Source organism: Lactuca saligna, chromosome 9, assembly GCF_052625555.1.
Source record: "Lactuca saligna cultivar CGN05327 chromosome 9, ASM5262555v1, whole genome shotgun sequence".
Taxonomy (NCBI): Eukaryota; Viridiplantae; Streptophyta; class Magnoliopsida; order Asterales; family Asteraceae; genus Lactuca; species Lactuca saligna.
The window spans coordinates 23,010,352-23,032,221 of record NC_136425.1 but is presented as its reverse complement, the minus strand read 5'-3'; the positions used below and the strand labels follow the sequence as shown (position 1 = coordinate 23,032,221).

At 35.3% G+C, this 21,870-nt stretch overlaps 3 protein-coding genes across 8 annotated transcripts; 1 reads left to right on the top strand and 2 right to left on the bottom strand.

Moving 5' to 3' along the window:
- LOC145018335 (uncharacterized protein At5g43822-like) lies at window positions 1-2,381 on the bottom strand. 5 transcript variants are annotated; one of them, XM_078976231.1, is made up of 9 exons: window positions 2,128-2,381; window positions 1,993-2,022; window positions 1,813-1,904; window positions 1,553-1,715; window positions 1,357-1,400; window positions 1,102-1,281; window positions 926-982; window positions 722-786; window positions 1-598 (listed from the first exon to the last, which is right to left on the bottom strand). In XM_078976231.1, the coding sequence occupies exons 4-9, from the start codon at window positions 1,682-1,684 to the stop codon at window positions 555-557; spliced, it is 522 nt and encodes a 173-aa protein (XP_078832357.1). In that variant the 5' UTR covers window positions 1,685-1,715; window positions 1,813-1,904; window positions 1,993-2,022; window positions 2,128-2,381; the 3' UTR covers window positions 1-554. The 5 variants fall into 5 exon arrangements, with proteins under 5 accessions (XP_078832357.1, XP_078832353.1, XP_078832354.1 ...); XM_078976227.1 differs by having other exon boundaries at window positions 1,357-1,475; window positions 2,128-2,378; XM_078976228.1 differs by having other exon boundaries at window positions 1,357-1,475; window positions 1,813-1,879; window positions 2,128-2,378.
- An 11,969-nt stretch (window positions 2,382-14,350) lies between these two features.
- Window positions 14,351-16,114, top strand: LOC145014216 (protein TEEBE-like). The gene is made up of 3 exons (XM_078972588.1): window positions 14,351-14,635; window positions 14,754-15,251; window positions 15,368-16,114. The coding sequence occupies exons 1-3, from the start codon at window positions 14,545-14,547 to the stop codon at window positions 15,889-15,891; spliced, it is 1,113 nt and encodes a 370-aa protein (XP_078828714.1). The 5' UTR covers window positions 14,351-14,544; the 3' UTR covers window positions 15,892-16,114.
- A 246-nt stretch (window positions 16,115-16,360) lies between these two features.
- Window positions 16,361-21,774, bottom strand: LOC145014010 (protein SEMI-ROLLED LEAF 2-like). 2 transcript variants are annotated; one of them, XM_078972362.1, is made up of 19 exons: window positions 21,398-21,771; window positions 20,878-21,205; window positions 20,712-20,786; window positions 20,449-20,564; window positions 20,227-20,341; window positions 20,020-20,148; window positions 19,876-19,923; window positions 19,637-19,797; window positions 19,354-19,550; window positions 18,973-19,265; window positions 18,747-18,896; window positions 18,297-18,677; window positions 18,054-18,203; window positions 17,748-17,957; window positions 17,477-17,674; window positions 17,286-17,405; window positions 17,095-17,196; window positions 16,870-17,028; window positions 16,361-16,786 (listed from the first exon to the last, which is right to left on the bottom strand). In XM_078972362.1, exons 2-19 carry the CDS (start codon window positions 21,022-21,024, stop codon window positions 16,649-16,651), a joined length of 2,889 nt encoding a protein of 962 aa, XP_078828488.1. In that variant the 5' UTR covers window positions 21,025-21,205; window positions 21,398-21,771; the 3' UTR covers window positions 16,361-16,648. The 2 variants fall into 2 exon arrangements, with proteins under 2 accessions (XP_078828488.1, XP_078828487.1); XM_078972361.1 differs by having other exon boundaries at window positions 18,054-18,677; window positions 21,398-21,774.
- Between the last annotated feature and the right edge of the window lie 96 nt (window positions 21,775-21,870).

Below are 21,870 nucleotides of genomic sequence, written 5' to 3'. Positions count from 1 at the left end.
TTTGAAATAAACATCTTAAGTCTTAACCTATGATACATGTCAAACTTTTGCTTTTTTGTTCGTAAGTTTCTATTATCACAACTTAACAATTGATATTTTATGATGGTTTGCCACACAATGATCTCCATCAAAACAACAATTCCTCGAAAGTGGTAAGTTTTTTAGAGGGTGTTTGGGTTGGTTTTTAAAATGACTTTTTATCTTTTTCTTTTTGAAAAAGTCAAAAAGTTTAATAAGATGTTTGGAAACTTTAAAAGTTCTTTTAAAATAGCTTTTGGCTAAGAAGAAAATACTTCTTTTCTAAAAGCTTTTGGTGACTTTTGGGGTTTTAGCTAAAAGTTATTCCAAACACATTTTTAAAACATCTTTTGGCAAAAGTTAAAAATCAATAAGATCTTTTGTGAAAAGGACTTTTAAAGAGAAAAAGCTCACCCAAACACCCTCTTAATGTTTCACATTTTTATCTTTAAAATGCCCTAACATTTAAACTAAAATAAAGAAGATTTACCACACGACTACACCTAAACCCTTAATTTCACTCACATTCTCCCTCGTCAACAAATTTCTTCAGCAAATATGATGTCATATATGTATTGCACTGCACAAAACACCAATCAAACTAAATACCAAGTTCACAAAAATTGATAAACATACACTTCAAGATAAAAGAGTAAAATAACAAACAATCATTCTTTCAAAATTCAAAAACTATATTTTTTACCTTTTTCTTTCGGGATATTCGGTTGATCTAACAAGAGTTGCTCGAGACTTTGTAAATCACCAACACTACAATAAACAATAACATATATTATAAATATAAATTTTTCTTCAAGAACTACATATACCATTTGTCCAAATGACATAAATACCCTTGTCATTCTCATCTTTGAAAATAAACCTAGAAAGTTTGTTGAGTCCTATATACCTTGGGTTCAAGGCAAGGCTAGCAAGCGCTGATGTCACGGATGATTTAAGCACATACCTACACCATTTGATTCAAAAAATCACCTCTGTATATTATTTCCAATTATAAAGTAGTAATATGGTAGGCTTAAAAATACTATTTGATAAAATTAAATTTATTTATGTATAGATTCATACTCTGATTGATACATCTCATGAAGGATCCGAAGGCCTTCTAAGCAATCTGAAATACTTGGTTTTACACCAATTCTGTGATGTAATTGTTTCATTGAAAGCTGAACAGAACCACCTTTCACTTGTTGTTTAGCATCACCAACAGTTTTTGCAAGTGACAAAACAACACCATTTAATTCCTCCCTGAAAACATCAAAGATATCAAAATTATTAAGCTAAATATAAATTAACTAGGATTATGGATTCTTATAGACTTACAGAGTTTTAGTCATTGAACGCAAGATCTTCTGCAGGGATTCCATCTGTTTTGTGAAGATGGTATTTTTAATGTTATCAAGGTTTTTAAGGGAACCATAGTTTTTGGGATTTTCGAGCAACTGATAAGAGGGTAAAAAAGGAAATAAAATCATCAAGAGACTGAATCTATGTATGTGGAAATTGGAATGTGAATAACCTGTAATCTTCCAATGATGGAAGAAGCATTTCTGAACTGTGATACTAATTGAGCATGGAGGTTCTCCCATCTATCCATGTCATCTTTCACCCTCTTGAATTTCTGCTGAAACTTTTTCACTGTTGCCTCCATTGTTAACCAAATCTAAAACACAAATTCTTGCCTATATTCCAGCAAGAATTACACAATTAGAGTCTCTTGATACTCATGTTAAAAGTTTAACTATTTATTTTGGGTTTACAGTTTAATGTGTTGTTAACCTCTAAATTTTGGTAAACATGTCATAATCTCAACCCCGAGTATCCTCATAATACCCAGTATGAACATCTGGAAGAATTAGGGGTTCAGAACTCTGTCAGGCATATACACAAACACATGGTATGGTGTCAACTTTTAAAGAAAGAAACAAATAGAGATGAGTAGATGAGAATGGAACAGACCTTAATCTTGTTTCGGTGCTTCCCTATCTACTGATAAAACAAAAAAAAAAATATCAGAACATTCATCGTTCCTAATCGATTTCAACTTTTAAAGAAAGAAACACGTAGAGATGGCCACATGAGAATGGAACGGACATTAATCATGCTTCGTAACTTCAGTGATTCCCTGTTTCAGACCTTAATCAATTAATCCTGCAGCTTTGGTGCTTCTCTGCTTCCTGCTTCACCAAATCGTTGCGATGAGAAATGGAGAATGGATTATTGTCGTACTACGATGAGAATGGATGTGAAACTGATGAGTGATTTCAGGTATTTGTCTCTTTATTAGTGATTTGGCTACTCCTTATTTCATTGTAGGGAATGGGCCTTCACAACAAAAAGGAAGGATCGGGATGGATAAGTTTGGATTATAAGATATACGTTATTAACTTAGTTGGTTTTAAAATTTTATTACTTATATATAAAAAATTAATATATAATAAAACTATATATAATTGCATATAAAAGAATAATTTTTTTATATATAAAAATCCTACAGTCCGGTCCAGTTTTTATATGATTTGAAAATTCTGAAACCGCAAACCAAACCGTTCACTACGGTTTCAAAAGTTTGAAATCACAAGTCAAAACGTAAAGAGAAATACAAACCGCAAAACCAAACTGATGGCCGGTTTCACGGTTTCAAACCGAACCGAGAACACCAATGTGGATCATTAAAACCCCAAAAGAACATATTCATCATAAATCAGTAAAGTCAGTAGCAACTAAAATTGAATAAAAACATGACCAAATTAAGCAATGAAACCAATAATTGGAATTCGAACAGTATGTCAGCGTAGGTATATAAAGAACACAAAAATTGGGATATGATGCAGGTAAGGGGTCATAAACTAGGATACCATGCCTCTGAAGTGTTAAAATTAAAAACCAAACTTCGAAATTATACCATTTCTTTTAACAGTACAACTTACTTACCTAAATGTTGTAGCAGCTGCAGGTTAGGGCTATGTCAAAAGGAAATGCTCCTTTAGGGAGGAAGGATCCATTCCCTCCCAACCCACTGCCACATCAATTTTTCGTTCTTTTTCATGTTCATCTTTTCCAACCCACAACACACATAAATCATATCTTTCTCAACCCACTAAATTTATAATTAAAAAAAAAAAAAAAAAAAAAAAAAACTAAGATACAAGTCTTAAAACACATTGTACAAGAGAAAAGTAGAGAAAGAAAGTAGAGAGAGGTGATGAAGCGGGTTAGTGAAACCAATTAAACAACTCATCACTCCAACCCTCCCAACCCATTGAATAGGGAGTGGTATCTTGGGGGTATCAACAGTAGCTCTATTGCTAATTAAGACTTGTAGCTTAGTTGTTTTGTATTTTTTTTTTTTTTTAATTTAGTGGGTTGAGAAAGATAAGATTTTCGTGTGTTGTGGGTTGGAAAATATGAACAAAAAAAAGAACGAAAAACTGATGTGGCAGTGGGTTGGGAGGAAATTACTCCATTTTCCCTTAAGGAGGACGGATTCATCTACGGGAAGAAGATTAGTTTAGGGCGGTATCGTCAGTGAGTGGGATCAACGGGTTTGAGAAAAATTTCTTTGCAACGAGTTGATGAACTCGTGAACTACTATCAAATGCATGTCTGTAATTGTGTAACACCCGAAATTTAAGGAGCAATTTGGGTGAAAATCACCTTTTTGGGATTGGAAACAGTGTGTCGAGATAAGAAAAGACGCGGGTCTCATTGAGAGCAACAGAATGTGTTGCCTCCTGGAACATGGCGTGTTCGTTGTTGGGAATGAAACCCTAATCTTTCGGGTTTTGCTCCCTATTTAAAGGAATGAAGAGGATAGGGTTTATTCACCCTAAGCCCCCATCAGCCCTCAAGCCCTGAAAGAAACCCTAATCATCTTTCCCTCTCATTTGTAAGCTAGTATGGTGTTTTGGAGCCAAAGAAGGAAGAAGTTGAAAGAAGGAAGCAAGATCCAGCAAGCAAGCCCCTCATCTTTTAGCTTGGCATTCTCCTGGACCCTTGTAAGTATCCAAGATCTGATTTTTATCCTTCCATGTTGCTAGATCTTAAGTTTTGCTCCTTTTGCTTCTTGTTCTTGAATGTTGGAATGGTTAGATCTTATAAAGTTTGCAAATTTATGAATCCTTAGGTTAATGTGACCTTATAGAGTGTTGGATATGGCTTAAAGTTGAGTTTTGAGGCCATGCATAAAGATTAGTTCATAATCCCCATTGTTGACCTATTATGGGTTCAAGTCATGCATTGGACATGCATGTCTATAAAGCACCGACCTTTGGGATGGTTGTAGTGCTAGAAACTCTTGTGGAAAGTTTTAGGCGTCAACTTTAAGGATTAAATGTTTATTGGTTAAGTTTTTGCATCTTCAAACATTGTAAATAGGTTTTGGACCCTTTGGAATAGTCCTAAAGGATAAAGTTGGAAACTTTATCATTCTTAGTATCATTTTGGTCTAGATATGAGTTTTAGAGCTCTGGGAATTGAAGGAAGCAACTTTAAGCTGCTAGAACTCTGGAAAACACAGCATGTTTGCAAGTCAACACAACGTGTTGGCTGGGTTTTCCTGACTGTTTGGATGCAGGAGGAACACAACGTGTTTGCAAGTCAACACGGCGTGTTGGAGTCAACATGGACTGTTGACTTTGACTAAGTTGTCCTAGAAGGGTATTTTGGGTATATTTTATATATTTGGGATTGTGATGGATATTGGTCACTTGGGTGGATATGTACTGATTGGAGCTGAGATTCGGAGTCGAGACCTCATCAACTATGGATCAGATCAAGAGGTAAGTTTTCCTCACTGTACCTTTGGGTCGAAGGCACCAAGGCCGACCTATTGGTTTGATAAACTTATATCCGTTGATATGCTGAGTATGAGATAGCTATGCATGCTAGTTTGATATGTTATTCCGGTAGATCTGTAGAACTGCCTATGACATTGTTTGAATGATTATCAATATATGTTATTTATCTTTTATATGTCGGTGCATTGGGTTGGGTCGAGGCTGTATTCCTCTGTGTGGTAGCCAACAAACCCTAGGGCAATCCAGATATGAGATAAGGGTCGGGTAGGGCATGTCAGACTCATACCGAGGGCTCAGTAGCATTCTAGATAAGAGCTGAGCATCGGTTGGTGTAACATACTCGTACTGAGGGTTGAACATTTGTATGTCAGTCTAATGACTGATTGGGCGAGGGAGCAAACCAGACATACACTGTGGGCCCCGAGGGTAAACCAAACTTATGTTGTGGGCTCATGAGCAAGCCAGATATAAGATGTGTGCCCGATGGGCAAGCCAGATTCATATTGTGGGCTCATGAGTAATCCAATATTTTTGTTATGGACCCATTGCATGTTGTTATTGTATATGTGTTATTTGTTTTATGTAGGTACTTTAGGGAACTCACTAAGCTCCGTGTTTATAATTTTGGTATTGGTTTCAGGTATTTCAATGAACTGTGGCAAAGCGAATGTGAGACCGTACACATCCTTGTGTTTTTGGGACTTTTAATTCCTAAGAAACTCTGATAATGAAAGTGTTTTGAAAACTGTGTTGTAAATGATTCCAATTTCAAATAATGTTTTAGAAACAATGATTTTTATAAATACCTCTTTAGTAAATGAGTTGTTTTGAAAAATTAAAATTTATTTGAAAATTTTAGGATATTACAAATTGAAGCTACATGTAAAAATCCAAAGCTTGCTCTGTGGAGAATTTAGCCGATTGTGATGGTCTTTTGATGGAGGCGGCGAGAGAATCAAAGAATATGGAAGCGGCGAAAGAAAGATTTAGGTTTACATTATTATCACAGTTGTATGGATTATACTTTAAGTGTAAATTCATTTTAGTCCCCCTAGTTTACAAATACTATTAAAACATATTTATTTATTTCTATCTTATTTTTTCAAAGCAAATATTATAAAGCGTGTACACATTTAAAATATTTTTAATAATTTATGATTGTTTTCCAATTCATTAAATAATATTTGTTTTAATTAAATGTTATTTTTCATATAGTTTTAGAATTTTTTTTGTTTTAAATTATCAAAAATTTATTAAAAAAATATTATGTTTATTTTATTTTATATTTTTTAATTAAATTAATTAAAAAATAATAATGTCACAAGTGGGTTGGAAAAGACATGGGTTTTAATGTACTTTGGGTTAAAAAAAAATGAAAAAAAGATGAGCTGATGGACTCCCTCCTCCCTTAGAGATCAAAATGGGGTCGATTAAAGTGTTGTATCATGGCAGAAATCAATCGAGGAGAGAAGTAAATGTTCGTATTTGGGTTTTGAGGTTAAAACTTAAAAAAGGGAAAACGATTACAATTAATTAATTATATATATATATATATATATAACCACTTTTTCTTCCAGTAAAAAACAACAAAGATCGCTCCTCGTAAATTAGTTTTTCTACAGAATTCAACTGAAAGGCATAAACAGAGATCACAAAGTTATTTATTTCCGTCAAATATTCACGACAAACTAGATTATTAGTGAGAATTTAATAAACCATCTTTCCCATGATACTGAAATCAAGTTTTCTGGGAAGTCGCTAAAGACTTAATGGTCTTTGGGACTATTCCGAGTGTCAATTTTACTTTTATTTAAATTTTAATCGATAATCACGGTATTTTTAGTTTGAACGTACCAGATACATAAAAGACGATATTTATGTTTTAAGATTGGTAAAAAGAATGACATTGACTTAAGATACGACTACATCTCATGAAATGTCTACACCTCTGCATTCAAAAAAAGCATAACTACCACCATTGATGACCAGACGAAGCAATGTCCTTGACAATAAAGAGTCGAATTTAGTTGCTCAATTGAACCATTTTTGAAATGGGTCGCATTCATTAATGGTTATTTTAAACGACGTGGAATCATAAGTAGTAGCAGATCTTAGTGGGAGCCCGGTGTAGCCCCTGCTAACTTTGCGCATTGGAAATTTTTTGAGAAATTTTCCGTTATGGTGTATTTTTCCTATCAAGCTACCCTTGAAGCTACGTATGTTATCCCTATCATTTTGTTTTGGGTTTGCCACTAATCATAAGGGTAAATTTTGTCATCGCCACCTCCATCGCCTTTACAATATGATGTGGAAAAACTTGGAGGCTAAACAACAATATGAAGTGGAAAAACATGGAGGCTAAACAACGCAATTTGGTTCATAGCATTTTTGTAATATCCTAATTTTGGGCCTAAAAGTTTTGGCCATTTAGTGAAAATATATATTTTTTAAAATAAAATAAAATAAATAATTAATAATAAAACATAACTATATGATTATATAATATTTGCATTATGGTGGAATTAAGATATTATTTAAGACTATTTAGTAAACAATGGTCAAATTTGACAAATTTAAGAAAGATAAAATTGACTAGGTGGTTTAACCGATTATGTAACATCTCGGAATTCAGATATATTCATTTGATCTTTTTCTTTCCCCAAGTTGTCAAAATCAGTCCTTGAAAGAAAAGTGTGGCTTTTGAGTACGACGGGTGTAAGGGAGAGTACGCTGCGCGTACTCGTGAGCGTGTTCTTGACGCGGAGTCTAACTAGTACGCTGGGCGTACCATAGTGTATGTTGGGTGTACTAGGTCCAGATGGAAACCCTAATTGTGGGGGTGATCCCTATATAAGAAATGTTTTGGCCTTACTTTTAGCCACCATTTCCAGAGAGCAAAACCCTAAGTGTGCCAAACCCTCGTTCTAGACCTTGTGTGTGTATGTGTGTGTGTTTGAGCTTGATAGTGTTCATGTGTGCCTTTGAAGAGAAGAAGGTGTCATTGAAGAAGCTAGAGTTGGTGTGCAAGCCTTGGATCTGAGCTTTTCAGAGGTTGGAGCATCAGTTGGAGGTAAAAAGCTCAAAGCTTTCTCAATCTTTTTGATTTGTGCATTATGGGTCATTTCTAGGGTTTTTGTCCCAAAGGTGGAGATTTATGAGCAAATGGAGCTCCATATACCTTGATCTGTCCTTATTCAGTGTATTAAGTGTTATAGATCCATAAAAATCCGACCTTGGACGTTAGGAGTGAGCCATGCATGAGATATAAGCCCTTTAGTGAAGGAAGTGGTGTGCTTTGGTTGATGATGACCTTTACAGCCATGCAAAGGCATAAAGTCCTCAACTTTATGGATTAGGAGGCTGTAGGGGTCCAGATCTGCATTTTGAGCCAAGGTCTTAACTGATTAAGACCATAAATGAGTTAATAGTGAAACCGGGACATACGCTGAGCGTAAATCCCAATACGCGGGGCATAGGATGAGCCCGTTATCTGCATTGTGGTCGAGTACGCCCAACATAGGGATCGGGTACGCACCGCGTACTCCTTAGGGTTGACTTTCGTTGACTTTTAGGGTTTAGTCAACAAGTGGACTTTTGGACCATTGGAGGGGTAGAATGGTCTTTTACCCTTCTAAGAGAGCATGGGAGAGATTAGTCTAGCCTTTTAGATCCATTATTAATTATAGATAATTGTTGTGTATGATTAAGCGGAGGTTAGATCAGTGTTTTGAGTTCGAGATCATTCGAGTTTACCGAGGTGAGTCTTCTCACTATACATTACCTAGGGAGGTATCTATATGTGGACCGGAAGGTCATATATGTTTGTTTGAGATTATATGTATTGTGATTATATATATATATATATATATATATATATATATATATATATATATATATATGTGTGTGTGTGTGTGTGTGTGTGTCATGCTGACCGGACCAGAGGGTCCAACGATTTATGAGGCCGGAAGGCTCAACCAGACCGGACCGGAGGGTCCAACGAGCTAGACCGGACCAGAGGGTCCAACAAGCTACGGGACTGGAGGGTCCCGCTGCGACACACTGACCAGAGGGTTGTACAGAGTATAGCCTCGAGTGGCGAATTATTGTATGTAGTATTTTGGGGAACTCACTAAGCATTCGTGCTTACCATGTTATATGTTATGTGTTTCAGGTACCCCGGAGGATTGCGGGAAGGCACCAGCGTGATTGTACACACACTCGGGATTTGGAGTTATGTTTGTGGATCCTGGATTTAAACAATTGTTTTGAAAACTAGCATTGGGTTTTTGAGAATTAATGTTGAGACATGTGTTTTTATTAATATTAAAAATGAAAATTTTGGTTTGAAAAATCATGTTGTTACTGATTAAGTATGAAGGACTAGTCTCATCATAAAATATGGTGTGGATGGATGAATTGTGGAATATCAATAAGTTATGTAGAAGTTGGAAAGGGGGGGGGGGGGGAGAGAGAGAGAGAGAGAGAGAGAGAGAGAGAGTTAGTGGTTGTTTGATAGTTGCTAACTGAGTTAGAGCAGACTGAGTTAGATTTTATGACTGAGTTTACATTTGAATGAGTTTATGTTGTTTAATTATTTTTTCTGATTGTGGTGAATGATAAAAATGACCATATTACCCTTTTTTTATTCATACACATAACATGGCAAATACTAACAGAATAACAAGCAATGTAATTTTAACAACAACAAAATAAATCACAGCAACAACAACAACCAAAAACAAAACATAATCATGGCAAAAACAAGGTTATACTATTAACAGAAATTCGAGTGTACACCATTTGCATTTTTTGTATGACAAAATTACATAAAAGCACATTGCATCTACAACAACATACAAAATAATAAATTGATAAAAAAAATTTAAAATAATAATAAAAAACAGCAACTGCCGAAACATAAACTCATACATATATCTGTAAAATAGGAACAAGAAGGAAGAAACAACAAAACAGAAACATAAGAGCAAAAACAACAAAACAACCAACCGATTTCTCAACAAAAACTCATACATATATACTATCAAAAATTCAGAATGAAACAAGAAACAAGAAGGAGAAATCAAAAAATCTTGTATGAAATAGAGAAATCGGGAACAGAAAATCCCGTATGGAATTCAGAAATCAGGAACAATAAGGAATGAAGGACGAAATAGGTAGCTGTTGATTCATCGGAAGTAGGTTGCTCGATTTCTCTATTTTAGTCAGAACTGGAAGTGAAGGCAGGAAGGGAACGGCGATAGTTGTGTTCGATTTCTCTATTTTCTTAGGAGGAGGCATACCAAAATAAGAGCGCAAAATGGGAAGTCTTTCTATTTGTTCCCGGACCATCAATTAGAAAGTTACGACCGAATCTGATGAAAAGGTTGGATCGAGTCCCTCACTTTCTAATCCATATCAAACATGCCAAATGGCTATTTTTGGACCCAATCCATATTTGGACCTAGTTAGACATTATATCAAACGACACCTTAGAAACCTTGGTGATCAAATTTGAAGGTATGAAACTTAAATGTCACAAACTCATTTTTCCGTTCCATTCTTCACCATTCACGATATGGAGAGTTTAAGGAAAGCTCCATATAGCAATTTCTAGCAAGAATGGAAGATTTAGGGTTGGAGGTTCAAGAGCAAGTGCATCGTCAAGTATTAGTCATATTGGAGCATTGGAAGGGGGTGATTCTCTCCTATGAGCCCTAATTTTTTATCCAAGGTTTCATCATGGGACCAAATATGTTTTTTGTAGATCAAATGTAGTTTGCTATGGATTTCAATGCTTATTAAGTGTTCTAAAATACCAGGAGATTACCATTTTCTTAATATATGGTTGAATCTCACCTCTAATGGTGGATTTAGGGTAATTCATGCCCTAAATTCATAAAAACAAATTATACCATTGCACTTATGACTTGTACCTTGTGATCTAGACATCATTTGATCATAGTTCACAGACTAAATGTAACATCCCAAAAATTAATAGTAAAATTTTCATTTAAAAAACACTTAAACCATACAAATGAGTTGTTTTAAAACCAATCAGGGCGATTATATCATTTAAATATCATAGTTAAATCATAAACAATCATTGCAGAATAAAATCTTCAGGGGTGCAGTGCGATCAAGCCAGACCCTTCCTTTTGAAACCACAAGTATGTAACGCCCATAGATCCGAGCTAGTTAATTTAGAGATAATAGGGATTGAAAATGACTTTTCGAAAAAAGATTATTTAGAATAAATAATCTTAACCACGTTGTAGAATACGTCTCAAGAGTTCCGAACATATAAAGAACGCCAAAATCCGATTTATAACGAATAAGTTATGGTCCGTCGAAGTTTTACAACAAAACCGACATGACATCGGGAGACGTAAATAGTGAATTTAAGATAGAGGACTTTTAGACTTAGAAACCTAAACAAAATTTGTAGTATATGTTAAACCGAGAACATATAATAAATAAAAAAAAGAATGCCCAAATCTGACTTCGTATGAAAAAGTTATGAATTTTCTAAGATTTGGCTTAGCAGTGCATAGCCCGAAACTCGAATTTTAGATCGAGCGGTTTTTGGCTTAGGCGACCTAAATAAGAATTGAATATATCATTAATAGGAACTCAACGGTAAAAAGACAGACGAAAACAGAGTCTGTATGTCGAAGTTATGAATTTTACGCGGACATTTAACAGTATAATCTCCTCGTACTGTTAAATTTAAGATCGGTCGAGAATTAGCCAATGGAGTCAAAATGAAAGTTGTAGATCTTATTTTTATCTACGCGTGGATATAAAGAACGTCAAAATGGAGCTCGTATGTGAAAGTTACGGAATTTAGATGTTAGAAGTGTGTTGTGCGAAAATGGATGACGTGGCACAATCTTGGCCATTGCTTTCTCACCAAGTCTTGCCACCAGATGGTGACATGTGGCACCAATTTCAGTCATATTTCACCCTATAAATAGAACCTCTCTCACTCACTCTCTCTCTCTAGAACCTCTCTCTAGCCTCGAAACCCCCCGAAAAACCTAAGGAACCTTCCTAGCACGAGGCAGAAGCCCCGGAGTGCTTGACGGCTCCGAGAAGAAGAGATTTTCGGCTCGGGAAGATGGGAACGCTGCTCCAAGCAAAGCCCGATTTTCTATAAAACCCGTTGTAAGTGAGCTACGTTTACGCTATTTTTTAATAGCTTTTATTTAATTATAGTAACGTTATTAGGAACTTATAATAAGTATTTGAGCTATTATTATGGGTTATATAAGTATTGTTTAGCGCTTATATAATAGTAATAATATCTAGACTATTAATTAGTCTCGGCGAATAATAGACTAAACTCTAGTGGTAATAATACTAAGTTTTGTCGAAGGAAATTATTTTTAAGAAGCGAAGCATTGTCTGAGTTCGGAATCACCACCTTTTCAAGTGAGTGAATGGTCCCTTTCATCTTACACATAGATATGAAGTATTTAATATAAATTACGTGATATGTGTGCATATTGTCTAAATACTTGTTGTCTATGCTGGGTGAAATATTTTTATACAGATTTTAAATTATTTAAACTGTATATGTATTTTATATCTACAAAATGTGTTGGGTAAAACATGAGTAGATGTAATAGTTGCTGTATGACCAAATAAAATAATGAAAGGCCTCGATATAGATGTTATTGATGATCCAGTCATCTAGCAAAGTATAGATGACGACCACAGATTATTCTAGACAGACTGTGGAACGCTAGCAGGCTCGCAACCTGTAGGTGTTTATTTGAATTGTGTGCTCACCAACAGTACTCCATCCCCCACATGGTTGCCTTATTTGACATGAATTGCTGAGGAACCCCCAAAGCATGTGTTTTCACCCCGATGGAAGTCGTTAGACTAGATCCCTTGTGTTATATGTTTTAGGGACGTAAAGTGAGGATAACGGGAACGGGTAATTGGGTTTGTTTGGTTTGATAAAGTTAATAAACTTATTTATTGTGGGTTGAAAACCCTATGTACTCACCAGGTTTCCCAACTTGACCCACTCGGTTTATTTATATCACATGTGTTGATATGAAGTCACATTACACTAAGAGATTAAGGATGTATAAATCACTAGTGATAATGAATGTAAGTTCTATTTATGCTTATGTTTATGTATTGACGATGACATCCCAATTGTTTTAAAATGAATAAAAATACTTTTCTTCGAAAATGCTTTGATAACGTATTTATCATGTTTTACTGGGAACAAATTCCACAACATTTTTAGTAAAAGAAGTACTCTGATTTTTATAAAGCATAAATAAAATCGATCTTTTCTGACCATGAAAATAAGGATGTCACAAAGGACCTGAAAACATTTAACCACAAAATCATAAGCACAAAACTTAGTAAGCTTCCCAAAATACCACATAACATACATACAAATTGTCATGGGCTACCCCCATAGCCTTTTCCCTGGAATGTCATGGGCTACCCTCAGGGTCTTACAACCAAGTGCCATGGGCTACTCCTATGGTCTTTCATGCAATTGTCATGGGCTACCCCCATGGTGTTTCATTAAATGTCACAGTCTACCCTCGGGGTCTTCCATACAACTATTACAAAGACAATTAGCATATAACACAATCGAGTGGGTTGGTATTGGTGCCTTCAACCTACAAGTACTCTTTTAGTTAGAGACGACTTATTACTCTTTTAGTTAGTTTATTGTTTACCCGTTTCTCGATTGATTTACAAAAATAACACCCAAAGTAGTGAAATCATGATTTGAAATTGTTTTTAAACACCTTCATCTCTTGTATACTATCTTTTATAAAATTTATAGTTCTATTAGCTTCATTTTTTCCTACCCATATTGGTTTTTAGTATTGTCATACAAAAAATCAAACTTAATTTAAAAAAAATTGTTTCTGAGTTTTTTGAGAAATTCAAAAGGATATGAAAATGGATATACTCATATATGGCAAATGAGATATTATATGTGGATAATTGTTGAAGTGAAAGTTTCATATATATTCTTTTTAAACATCAAAATATAATATTTGTCCAAATTAATTTTTAAATTTCATATATAGCCTTTATTAATCTAAATATCATATTTGTCAAAATCTTTTTTTACAATATTTTTAATAGTTTATAATCAAAATTTATATCTTAAAATTATTATACGCTCTACAAACAAGTTAATATCATTAACGTGATATTTGTAGAGTAGAATGGAAGTTATGTTAATTTTGTGCTTATTGAGCTCTACAAACAAGTTAATATCATTAACGTGATATTCGTAGAGTAGAATGGAAGTTATGTTAATTTTCAGACAAACAAATTAATATCATTAAGGTGAATTAATTCGTGGTTACATCACAAACCTTTATGTATTATTTAGTGTACTTCATTAAAGCGATCGACTTCACCACGTGACACATGGAACCAGCATTTGGAATCTGTATGAAGCAATTTGGAGTTAAGAATCGAACGTTCTTCAAATTCAAAGAACGAAAAAGAGATCAATCACAGTAACCAATAACACTCACAGTCTCACATCACACCCCGGTTTTCTTGAACCCAACACCCAGACCCACGCATTTTGCTCCTAACTTTGTGCTTATTGAACATGGTCTGTCCCTCCTTAATTTTCCAATCTTTAATGTTTCCCTTACATGTATATACATATAGGTTCTGTAATTGTTATCCTATATACTATGCATAAACAAAAATGACTTTCTTGATGTCTCTTATCTTTTTTTCCATTCTCTCCTTAAGCTTGTCATACTCTCAAGCTGCTGTTCGTACTCCATTTCTTGATGGTAAAGCTACTGTTTCGTGTAACAAGTCCTCTTATTCTGTCTATTATGGTTTATATATAGGGTTTCTTGCAAGACCAATATCAACTCCTTTTAATCTTTTTGATTTGTCTTTATTTAGGGTTACTAGCAAATGGGAACTTTGAAGAAGGACCAAAACCATCAGACCTCCAGAAAACAGTGCTCATAGGGAGGTATTCCTTGCCGAAATGGGAAATCTCCGGCCTGGTGGAGTATGTCTCCGGTGGGCCACAGCCGGGTGGGTTCTACTTCGCGATCCCTCGTGGTGCTCATGCAGCAAGGCTTGGAAATGAAGCCTCCATATCACAAGTTGTTGATTTAAAGGTTGGATCAATCTATTCGCTCACATTTTCTGCAACAAGAACTTGTGCTCAAGACGAGGTGCTAAAGGTGTCGGCTTCCGGCCAGTCAAGTGACCTTCCGATTCAAACTTTGTATAGCAGTGATGGAGGAGACACTTATGCTTTTGCTTTCAATGCTACTTCTGGTAGCGTGAAGATCAGTTTTCGTAACCCAGGTGTTCAAGAGGACCCTACCTGTGGACCTCTCTTGGATGCCATTGCAATCAAAGAGATGCGTCCTCTAAGCTACACTAAAGGTATTATTATCGTCTCTCGATCTCCACTTACATCGGATAATAAATGATCGACTCTTATCTTTTTATGGATCTTTTAATTAGTGTTACGTGAGGTAACATGATTGAAAATAATGCAGGACATTTGGTGAAAAATGGGGGCTTTGAGATCGGACCTCATGTGTTCAAAAACTTCTCAACAGGAGTTCTCCTCCTTCCCAAAATACATGACATCATCTCACCACTCCCCGGGTGGATTGTAGAGTCACTAAAACCAGTGAAGTACATAGACTCAAAACACTTTCGAGTACCCGAGGGTCAAGCTGCCATTGAGTTGACTGGAGGGAGAGAAACTGCTATATCACAAATCATTCGCACGATTCCTAAGAAATTCTATACAGTATCATTCACCATTGGAGACGCAAAGAACAGCTGCCATGGATCCATGATGGTGGAAGCGTTTGCAGCAAAGGAAACTTTAAAAGTGAAGTTTAAGTCTACGGGAAGTGGAGGTTTTAAGTATGCTAGCTTTAAGTTTCAAGCGATTTCGGATAGAACAAGACTCACATTCTTTAGTGCTTTTTACCATACCAAGCTTAATGACTATGGTCACTTTTGTGGCCCTGTCTTGGATGATGTTAAGGTTTTGCCTGTTTTTCCGTGAACATGGCAAATACTTGAACAACTAGAGATTGATTCAAAGGATGCTTCTTTTCTAGTTAGATTAGGGTACTGTATGCTTTTTTTTTCATGGGCTTAATCCAGTAAGCTGGAGTAATAGGCATAATTTAGCCATTTTAAAGACACTTTTCAACGGTTTAGATTGGTTAAACTTTGCTTTGAAATAAACGGAGGTTGTTTTTTCGACCATTTCTTTTTGGAGTTAATTATTAATATCTGGCCCTTCAAAAAGCTCTCATTGTAGAGATCTAAAGATACAAAAGTTTAGCACTTATGAAAATGGATTGAACATATCATTTGCGTTTGATGAACTAAATGCAAGTACTCTATCCTCAATGCAATGTTAAACAAACAAATTAGAGTAAATTTATCCAAATTAGAGTAAATCAATCCAGCCTGTACAATTAATTATAAGTTTATTATATATGTATTGTTTGTTATAAGAATGCTAATTTAAATAAGCAAACCATTTATTCGAAAACGGATAAGACACTGGCTTGTTCTTATTAGTTACAGACTTACAGTCTCAACGGTTTACTCTCACCTTTAAGAATAAAGGCCAAAAATGGCATGTACATCAAATGTGTCAAAAAAGAATAACTCACATTGCTGAAATACCTTTTAAGACTAAAATCATCAAGATAAATAATTAATTAATGCCAACTTTAAAAAGCCTTTCTTATGTTCTCCTTTCACTAGTTCAGGGTTGCATACTTAGGATAGGACCTTCAATGTCATCCTTAATATTGAGATGCTCTTAAGAAGTTATCATATGGACTTGATGTTGGTAGAGGAGAAATCTCATCTGTTACACCTTCATTACCAGATTTACTTGCACCAGGAGCTCCACTATGTTCATTCAAACCATCGCCAGCTTGCTAAAAAATATATTTAAAAAAAAAAAAATGTAAGCCACATATCAAACCAATATGTATATATGTATATGCATGTATGTATATACCGATTGATTGTTTGTGTCACCATTGTTTTGCCTCTGGTTCATGCTCATCATAGTGGATATTTTTGTTTGCTTCTCACAGTGATTTGTCATTTCCATGAAAGACATATTAGGTGCATTGCATACTGACAGTCTACCAACTTGTTGTGCAGATTCCATCACCTACACAATATTTAAATAAATAATTATAATCCTTCTTATAAAACTACAATAACTAAAAAGACTTACTGAGTCTAACAACTGATCGACACTCCACAGATCCATATCAAAAGCCGTTTCTGAATCTGCTTTAGTGATATCATCATCATCAAGCGAAAAGAGTGGAGAAACCTACAGAAATCAACAAATCATATGTTTAAAAAAAAATATATAAAAAAAAAAAAAGCAAAATTGTAAATATTCAAGAGGATTTGATTTACATCATCTTTGAAGCGACCCTTATTTTGTAAGATATCTGCCAACCCATATTCCGTAGGACATACATCATCATCAGGCACGAATTTGTGAAGCAACTCTTCCTTAATGGAGGTTATTTCAGTCTGCACATATAAACTGAGTCAATACAATATATACACTTGCAATCAGAAAGTAAATAAAATGACAGGTTTACCCCAGCGACAGTTTCCAAGTGTTTGACAACTGCAGCAGCCAGTGATTCTGCTGACATGTTGTCTGCAAGCTTTAGATCTGAAAGGGATTTCTGTGCAGCCTTATTATCCTCTTTAGAACCAAACTTAATCTGATTCTGATCTGATCCATCTTTAGTGGTCAACTTGCAATCATCAACCAAACACAAGAACGGATCAACCTGCATGACACCATTAAGGTTAATTATAAGTCTACACAAGGGTAAAAATGACATCTTAATGACAAATTGTTACCATATTAGAAAGTGCAGCCTTAGCCAGTGGGACAAGTGGGACAACACCAAAAGCTTTAGAAGAGATAATTATCATGGAGATTGACAATGTATAAAGAGATCTTCTACGCGATGTTGGCAGTGATCCTTCTATACTTCCTTCCAAAAGAGACATATTTAGCAACGAAAACGCCAGCTGGAAGCTTCTGATTAGAGCCTCGCGGCTGGAATTCTACACGATTTTTCAAAAACAAAAAAAAAAATTACAAAAGGAAAAAGATATTTAATGAATCATGATGAAACCATTATTAATTAATTAATTACTTACTTTCCCTTTAGAGAATAACAACACCAAGCTGTAGGTGTGAGCAATTGCTTCATAATTTTCAGGTGTGTTTTCAGAGGAGATGGCTTGTGTCCAGATTGAAGATAGAAGTAGGGATATTTGATGACTACTGAGCCGAAGTGTAACTGCTTCCTGTATTATTATTATTTTTAACAGAAACATATAAATGAACAGAAAATGGAAAATTGAAAACGACAGTGAGTGAAAGAAAGAAAGAGAGCATACAATATCATTGTTTGCAACTGCTGCTGCACCAGCTGAAGAATTTCTCATGCTATACTTTCGGCTGTAAGTTGACTTGATCTTATTCATGACCCCAACATTATTGGCTTTTTGATCTCCTTTATTGGAAGCAAGCTGCTTCTCCTTTTGCATTTTCTGAAAGAGGGCAGCTGAAGAAGAAAACACAGAAACACTTCTGGAAAGTGACCTTGGAACAATTTCAGCTCTTTTTGGATCATCCAAATCCATGGATGGACTTGCATGAGGACAAACAGATGATGGAACAAGAACCACAGAGAAGATACGATGAGCTCCAATTCTAGTTTCATTATCTTGATGAACCATAGCAGGAAGTAACTGATGAAATAATGCTTCAGGAAATGCCTACATGTATAAATAAATCATTCATTTTAGCAATTTGAAGCATATAAAGTTATCATCATTGATCCTTACCTTATTGTTATATGCCATATTTGGTAAAGAGGCGACAACTTGAGCAGTTCTGTAAACAGCAGCAACTGTAGTCTGTGCTATAACTTTAACACTGGAAATGTTTTCCATCATATCAGCCATGATATCAAAAATAGGGCTAGCATCACCAACCTGATTCATCAAAATAAAAAAACTCGTGTTTTAGCAATATATTAATGAAGGTGAGGCTAATGAATAATGATGATACCTTTGAAGATAACTCCACAAGGCATTCATCAATAGCTTCTGTGAACTGTTTGTTAAAGTTGATGACATCAGCTCCAAGGTTTCCATCGGTTAGTGAATGATGTATGCATTTTTTCAAATGTCTAATGATGTCGCTTATAGCACCGACTATTGCAACGGATGCTTTTATCTTTGTTTCACGGGAGAGTGACGTGGCAACTTCTAGAATGTCGAGTTGCATGTTTGGTCGTTTAATGACATTTTTATGGTCAAGATGTTTGACTAATACCGAAAGCAGAAAATGCGTAATTTCTCCTGAAATTTTCAAATAAAATATTTGTTGCTAGTGAAACGAAAAACAAAAAACAGTAAATGGAATCGTCCATGAATAATTATATAATACCAGATTCATCAATTATGGTCTGCATGTCCTTGAGTACTGGGAACGCGACCCCACTTGAAGCGGGCCAATGATTCTCATTATCGAAACAACGGAATAAAGATTCCAGAATACGCCTCATGGTTGTAGCTTCCTTAGCCAACTTACCCATGTTATGGAGACACACACGCGACCAAAAGCTTGCGCTTTTAGCGTCTTCTCTGTATAAAAGAAAAATTGACAAAAGTTATATTAAATTATTTCTCTATTTCATTGTCAAAAGTGAGTTTTTGGAGAAGGGAGTTACGTTGACACAGTTACTTCGCCCTTATCATTAACGATTGCTCGCCATGATTCAACCTTCACCAAAGCGTCTTTTGGGGTGACACTGCGATCATTTTTAAGCATTTCACGTACCGAAGAGTCCTTTCCTGGAGCTCCGTAATTTTCCAAAACTACCGAAACGATCTATGTAATGCAAATCATTAATTAATTAAAGCTCATTTACTTTGTAAAAAACAAATAACCAGGTGTGGCTATGCTTACATTGTCAAACTCCGGTGACATATACGAGTATCGACCCATGAACCAAACCTATAATTAAAAACAACACATCAACAAAAGATAATAAAATAATTGATTTGATACCCTTATTATATATTGTATAGTATAAAGAAAAGGGTAGATTACCATTGAAGAAAGGGCCTGCAACCCAGCTGAACGTAGTGGCACCACTCTCTCATCTTCCCCAACTTCTTGAGATAATTGACAGAGTTTAGGGATAAATTTTTCTAAGGTAAACATGTAAGTCCCGTCTTTCTGCAAATCACAAAAAAGACTAGATTATGATTCAGAAGCTAAACATAAAGAAAATGAAAACAAACAAAAGCTCCAAACCTGACTATTTACGAAGTCAAACAATGTTTGGCATCCGATAATTTGCATCTCATCTTGTCGTGTCTCATCCAGCAGAGTGTGCATGATTGCTAACAAACTATTAGCAAAAAGGGGCCTGATCATAGAAACACAAAAGTATTCTTTTAATTCCAAACTTCTTTAAAAAAATGTGGTCATGACACGGTGGAAGAATAAGATCAAATATCACAGGAAAGAACTCACATTTGATCCTTGCATGAAATCAATAGCTTCCTGTATATAGACATAACAATTCTTGCACCTCGAAAGTTCTGATTTCTTATTTCCTTGTAAAACCGTCGCTCAAGGGTATATGTGATCTGGAGGTACAAAAGGACATTATGAAAAATTAACAACATATCGGTCAAAAGAAATGTATCATGTATGGATATAATCTATATACATAGATTGTGCTTTTGCCACAACTTACATTAAAAGGAATCATTTACATCAAAAAAAAAAAGTACCTTTGGGATCCGTAAAGGGTTCCTCACAGCATATTCACAGAGTTTCCCAACCTTACGATCATTTGGTTCTTCCTCCTTTTTTTAATTGAAAACAAAACATGTTACATAAGCGTGATTATATAATAACATATACATAGAAATTTTGATAAATTTATTGGAGACTAACCGGATATACAGGGAATGTCTCAGCAATGAGCTTCTTGTACCTCTTCAAAGGCTGCCTAGACCTTGTACGGATTCCAGGGCAGAAGCAGCAAAGATGGCCACATGCTGGCACAACTTGCCTTGATATTACCCCGGAAACAACCGTCATGTTTGGTGTTTAGAAAATAACAAAGATTATATAATGTATGTATGCCAATAAGGGAAGGATTCTTGTTCTTGTAGATTTTATCAGCTTCCTTCCCTTCCAAATCACGATATTCTCGTAAAATGAGAAGGGAAGAAAAGCTATAAAAACGAAAACTTGGGTACTTCTTCAGATGTCCACCAGCCTGTAACAATACAAATCAAAGATCTGAATCAACAAATCGAATTCACATCAGAAACAAGAACAATAAAAATGTTTGATTTCAGTCAGGCATTTCATCGAATGAGTGGTATGCATACATATTGGAACATGAAAACGAAATCAAATCAAATGGGTGATAGGATCGTATAAAGTAACATGAAAGATCTGTTGTTACCTTCAGTCGACGCCAATACGGAGAAAGGCTAGAAGGCTGGTTAACAACGTTAAAGAATCTCAACAATGTACCAAATTTCCAGTTTCGCTCCACCCTTCCTCTTATGCATCTCCCCCTCAAACCATTCCCCTTTTCTCTCTCTTTCTCTCTCTTCTGATTTTTAGTTTTCACCCAAATTTTTCCATAATTAATATGAACGTATAACATCTCAGCCAGTCGCCAAACCATATTGTAAACAAATTTTAATGATTAACGTAGCATATATCAAAAATGGGGGAGGGAAAGATTCAACTGTATTTTCTATACTCGCTTTTGGCCGTTAGATGTGCTGAACCGTTTGAGACCTGTATTTGCTTGTTCCGGCTTGCAGTAGAACGGGCACTTCTCGCTTTGTTTTTATATTGAAAGGCTCGACCGGGTTTTTCACAAATCCGAACTTTTTGGGATACTTTATGACCTTTGGACTTTTAACT

What these genes read in the sequence shown, in the direction of transcription:
- LOC145018335 (XM_078976227.1), bottom strand. Translation starts at nt 1,684, where the DNA reads ATGGAGGCAACAGTGAAAAAGTTTCAGCAGAAATTCAAGAGGGTGAAA. An exon ending in AGCCTTGCCTTGAACCCAAG is followed by an intron (nt 787 to 925) that starts GTATATAGGACT and finishes TGTTTATTGTAG; the next exon opens with TGTTGGTGATTTACAAAGTC. An exon ending in GAATATCCCGAAAGAAAAAG is followed by an intron (nt 599 to 721) that starts GTAAAAAATATA and finishes TGTTTTGTGCAG; the next exon opens with TGCAATACATATATGACATC.
- LOC145014216 (XM_078972588.1), top strand. Translation starts at nt 14,545, where the DNA reads ATGACTTTCTTGATGTCTCTTATCTTTTTTTCCATTCTCTCCTTAAGC. An exon ending in TCGTACTCCATTTCTTGATG is followed by an intron (nt 14,636 to 14,753) that starts GTAAAGCTACTG and finishes GTCTTTATTTAG; the next exon opens with GGTTACTAGCAAATGGGAAC. An exon ending in TCCTCTAAGCTACACTAAAG is followed by an intron (nt 15,252 to 15,367) that starts GTATTATTATCG and finishes AAAATAATGCAG; the next exon opens with GACATTTGGTGAAAAATGGG.
- LOC145014010 (XM_078972361.1), bottom strand. Translation starts at nt 21,024, where the DNA reads ATGACGGTTGTTTCCGGGGTAATATCAAGGCAAGTTGTGCCAGCATGT. An exon ending in TGCAGGCCCTTTCTTCAATG is followed by an intron (nt 19,924 to 20,019) that starts GTAATCTACCCT and finishes TTTTAATTATAG; the next exon opens with GTTTGGTTCATGGGTCGATA. An exon ending in GTGACACAAACAATCAATCG is followed by an intron (nt 16,787 to 16,869) that starts GTATATACATAC and finishes TATATTTTTTAG; the next exon opens with CAAGCTGGCGATGGTTTGAA.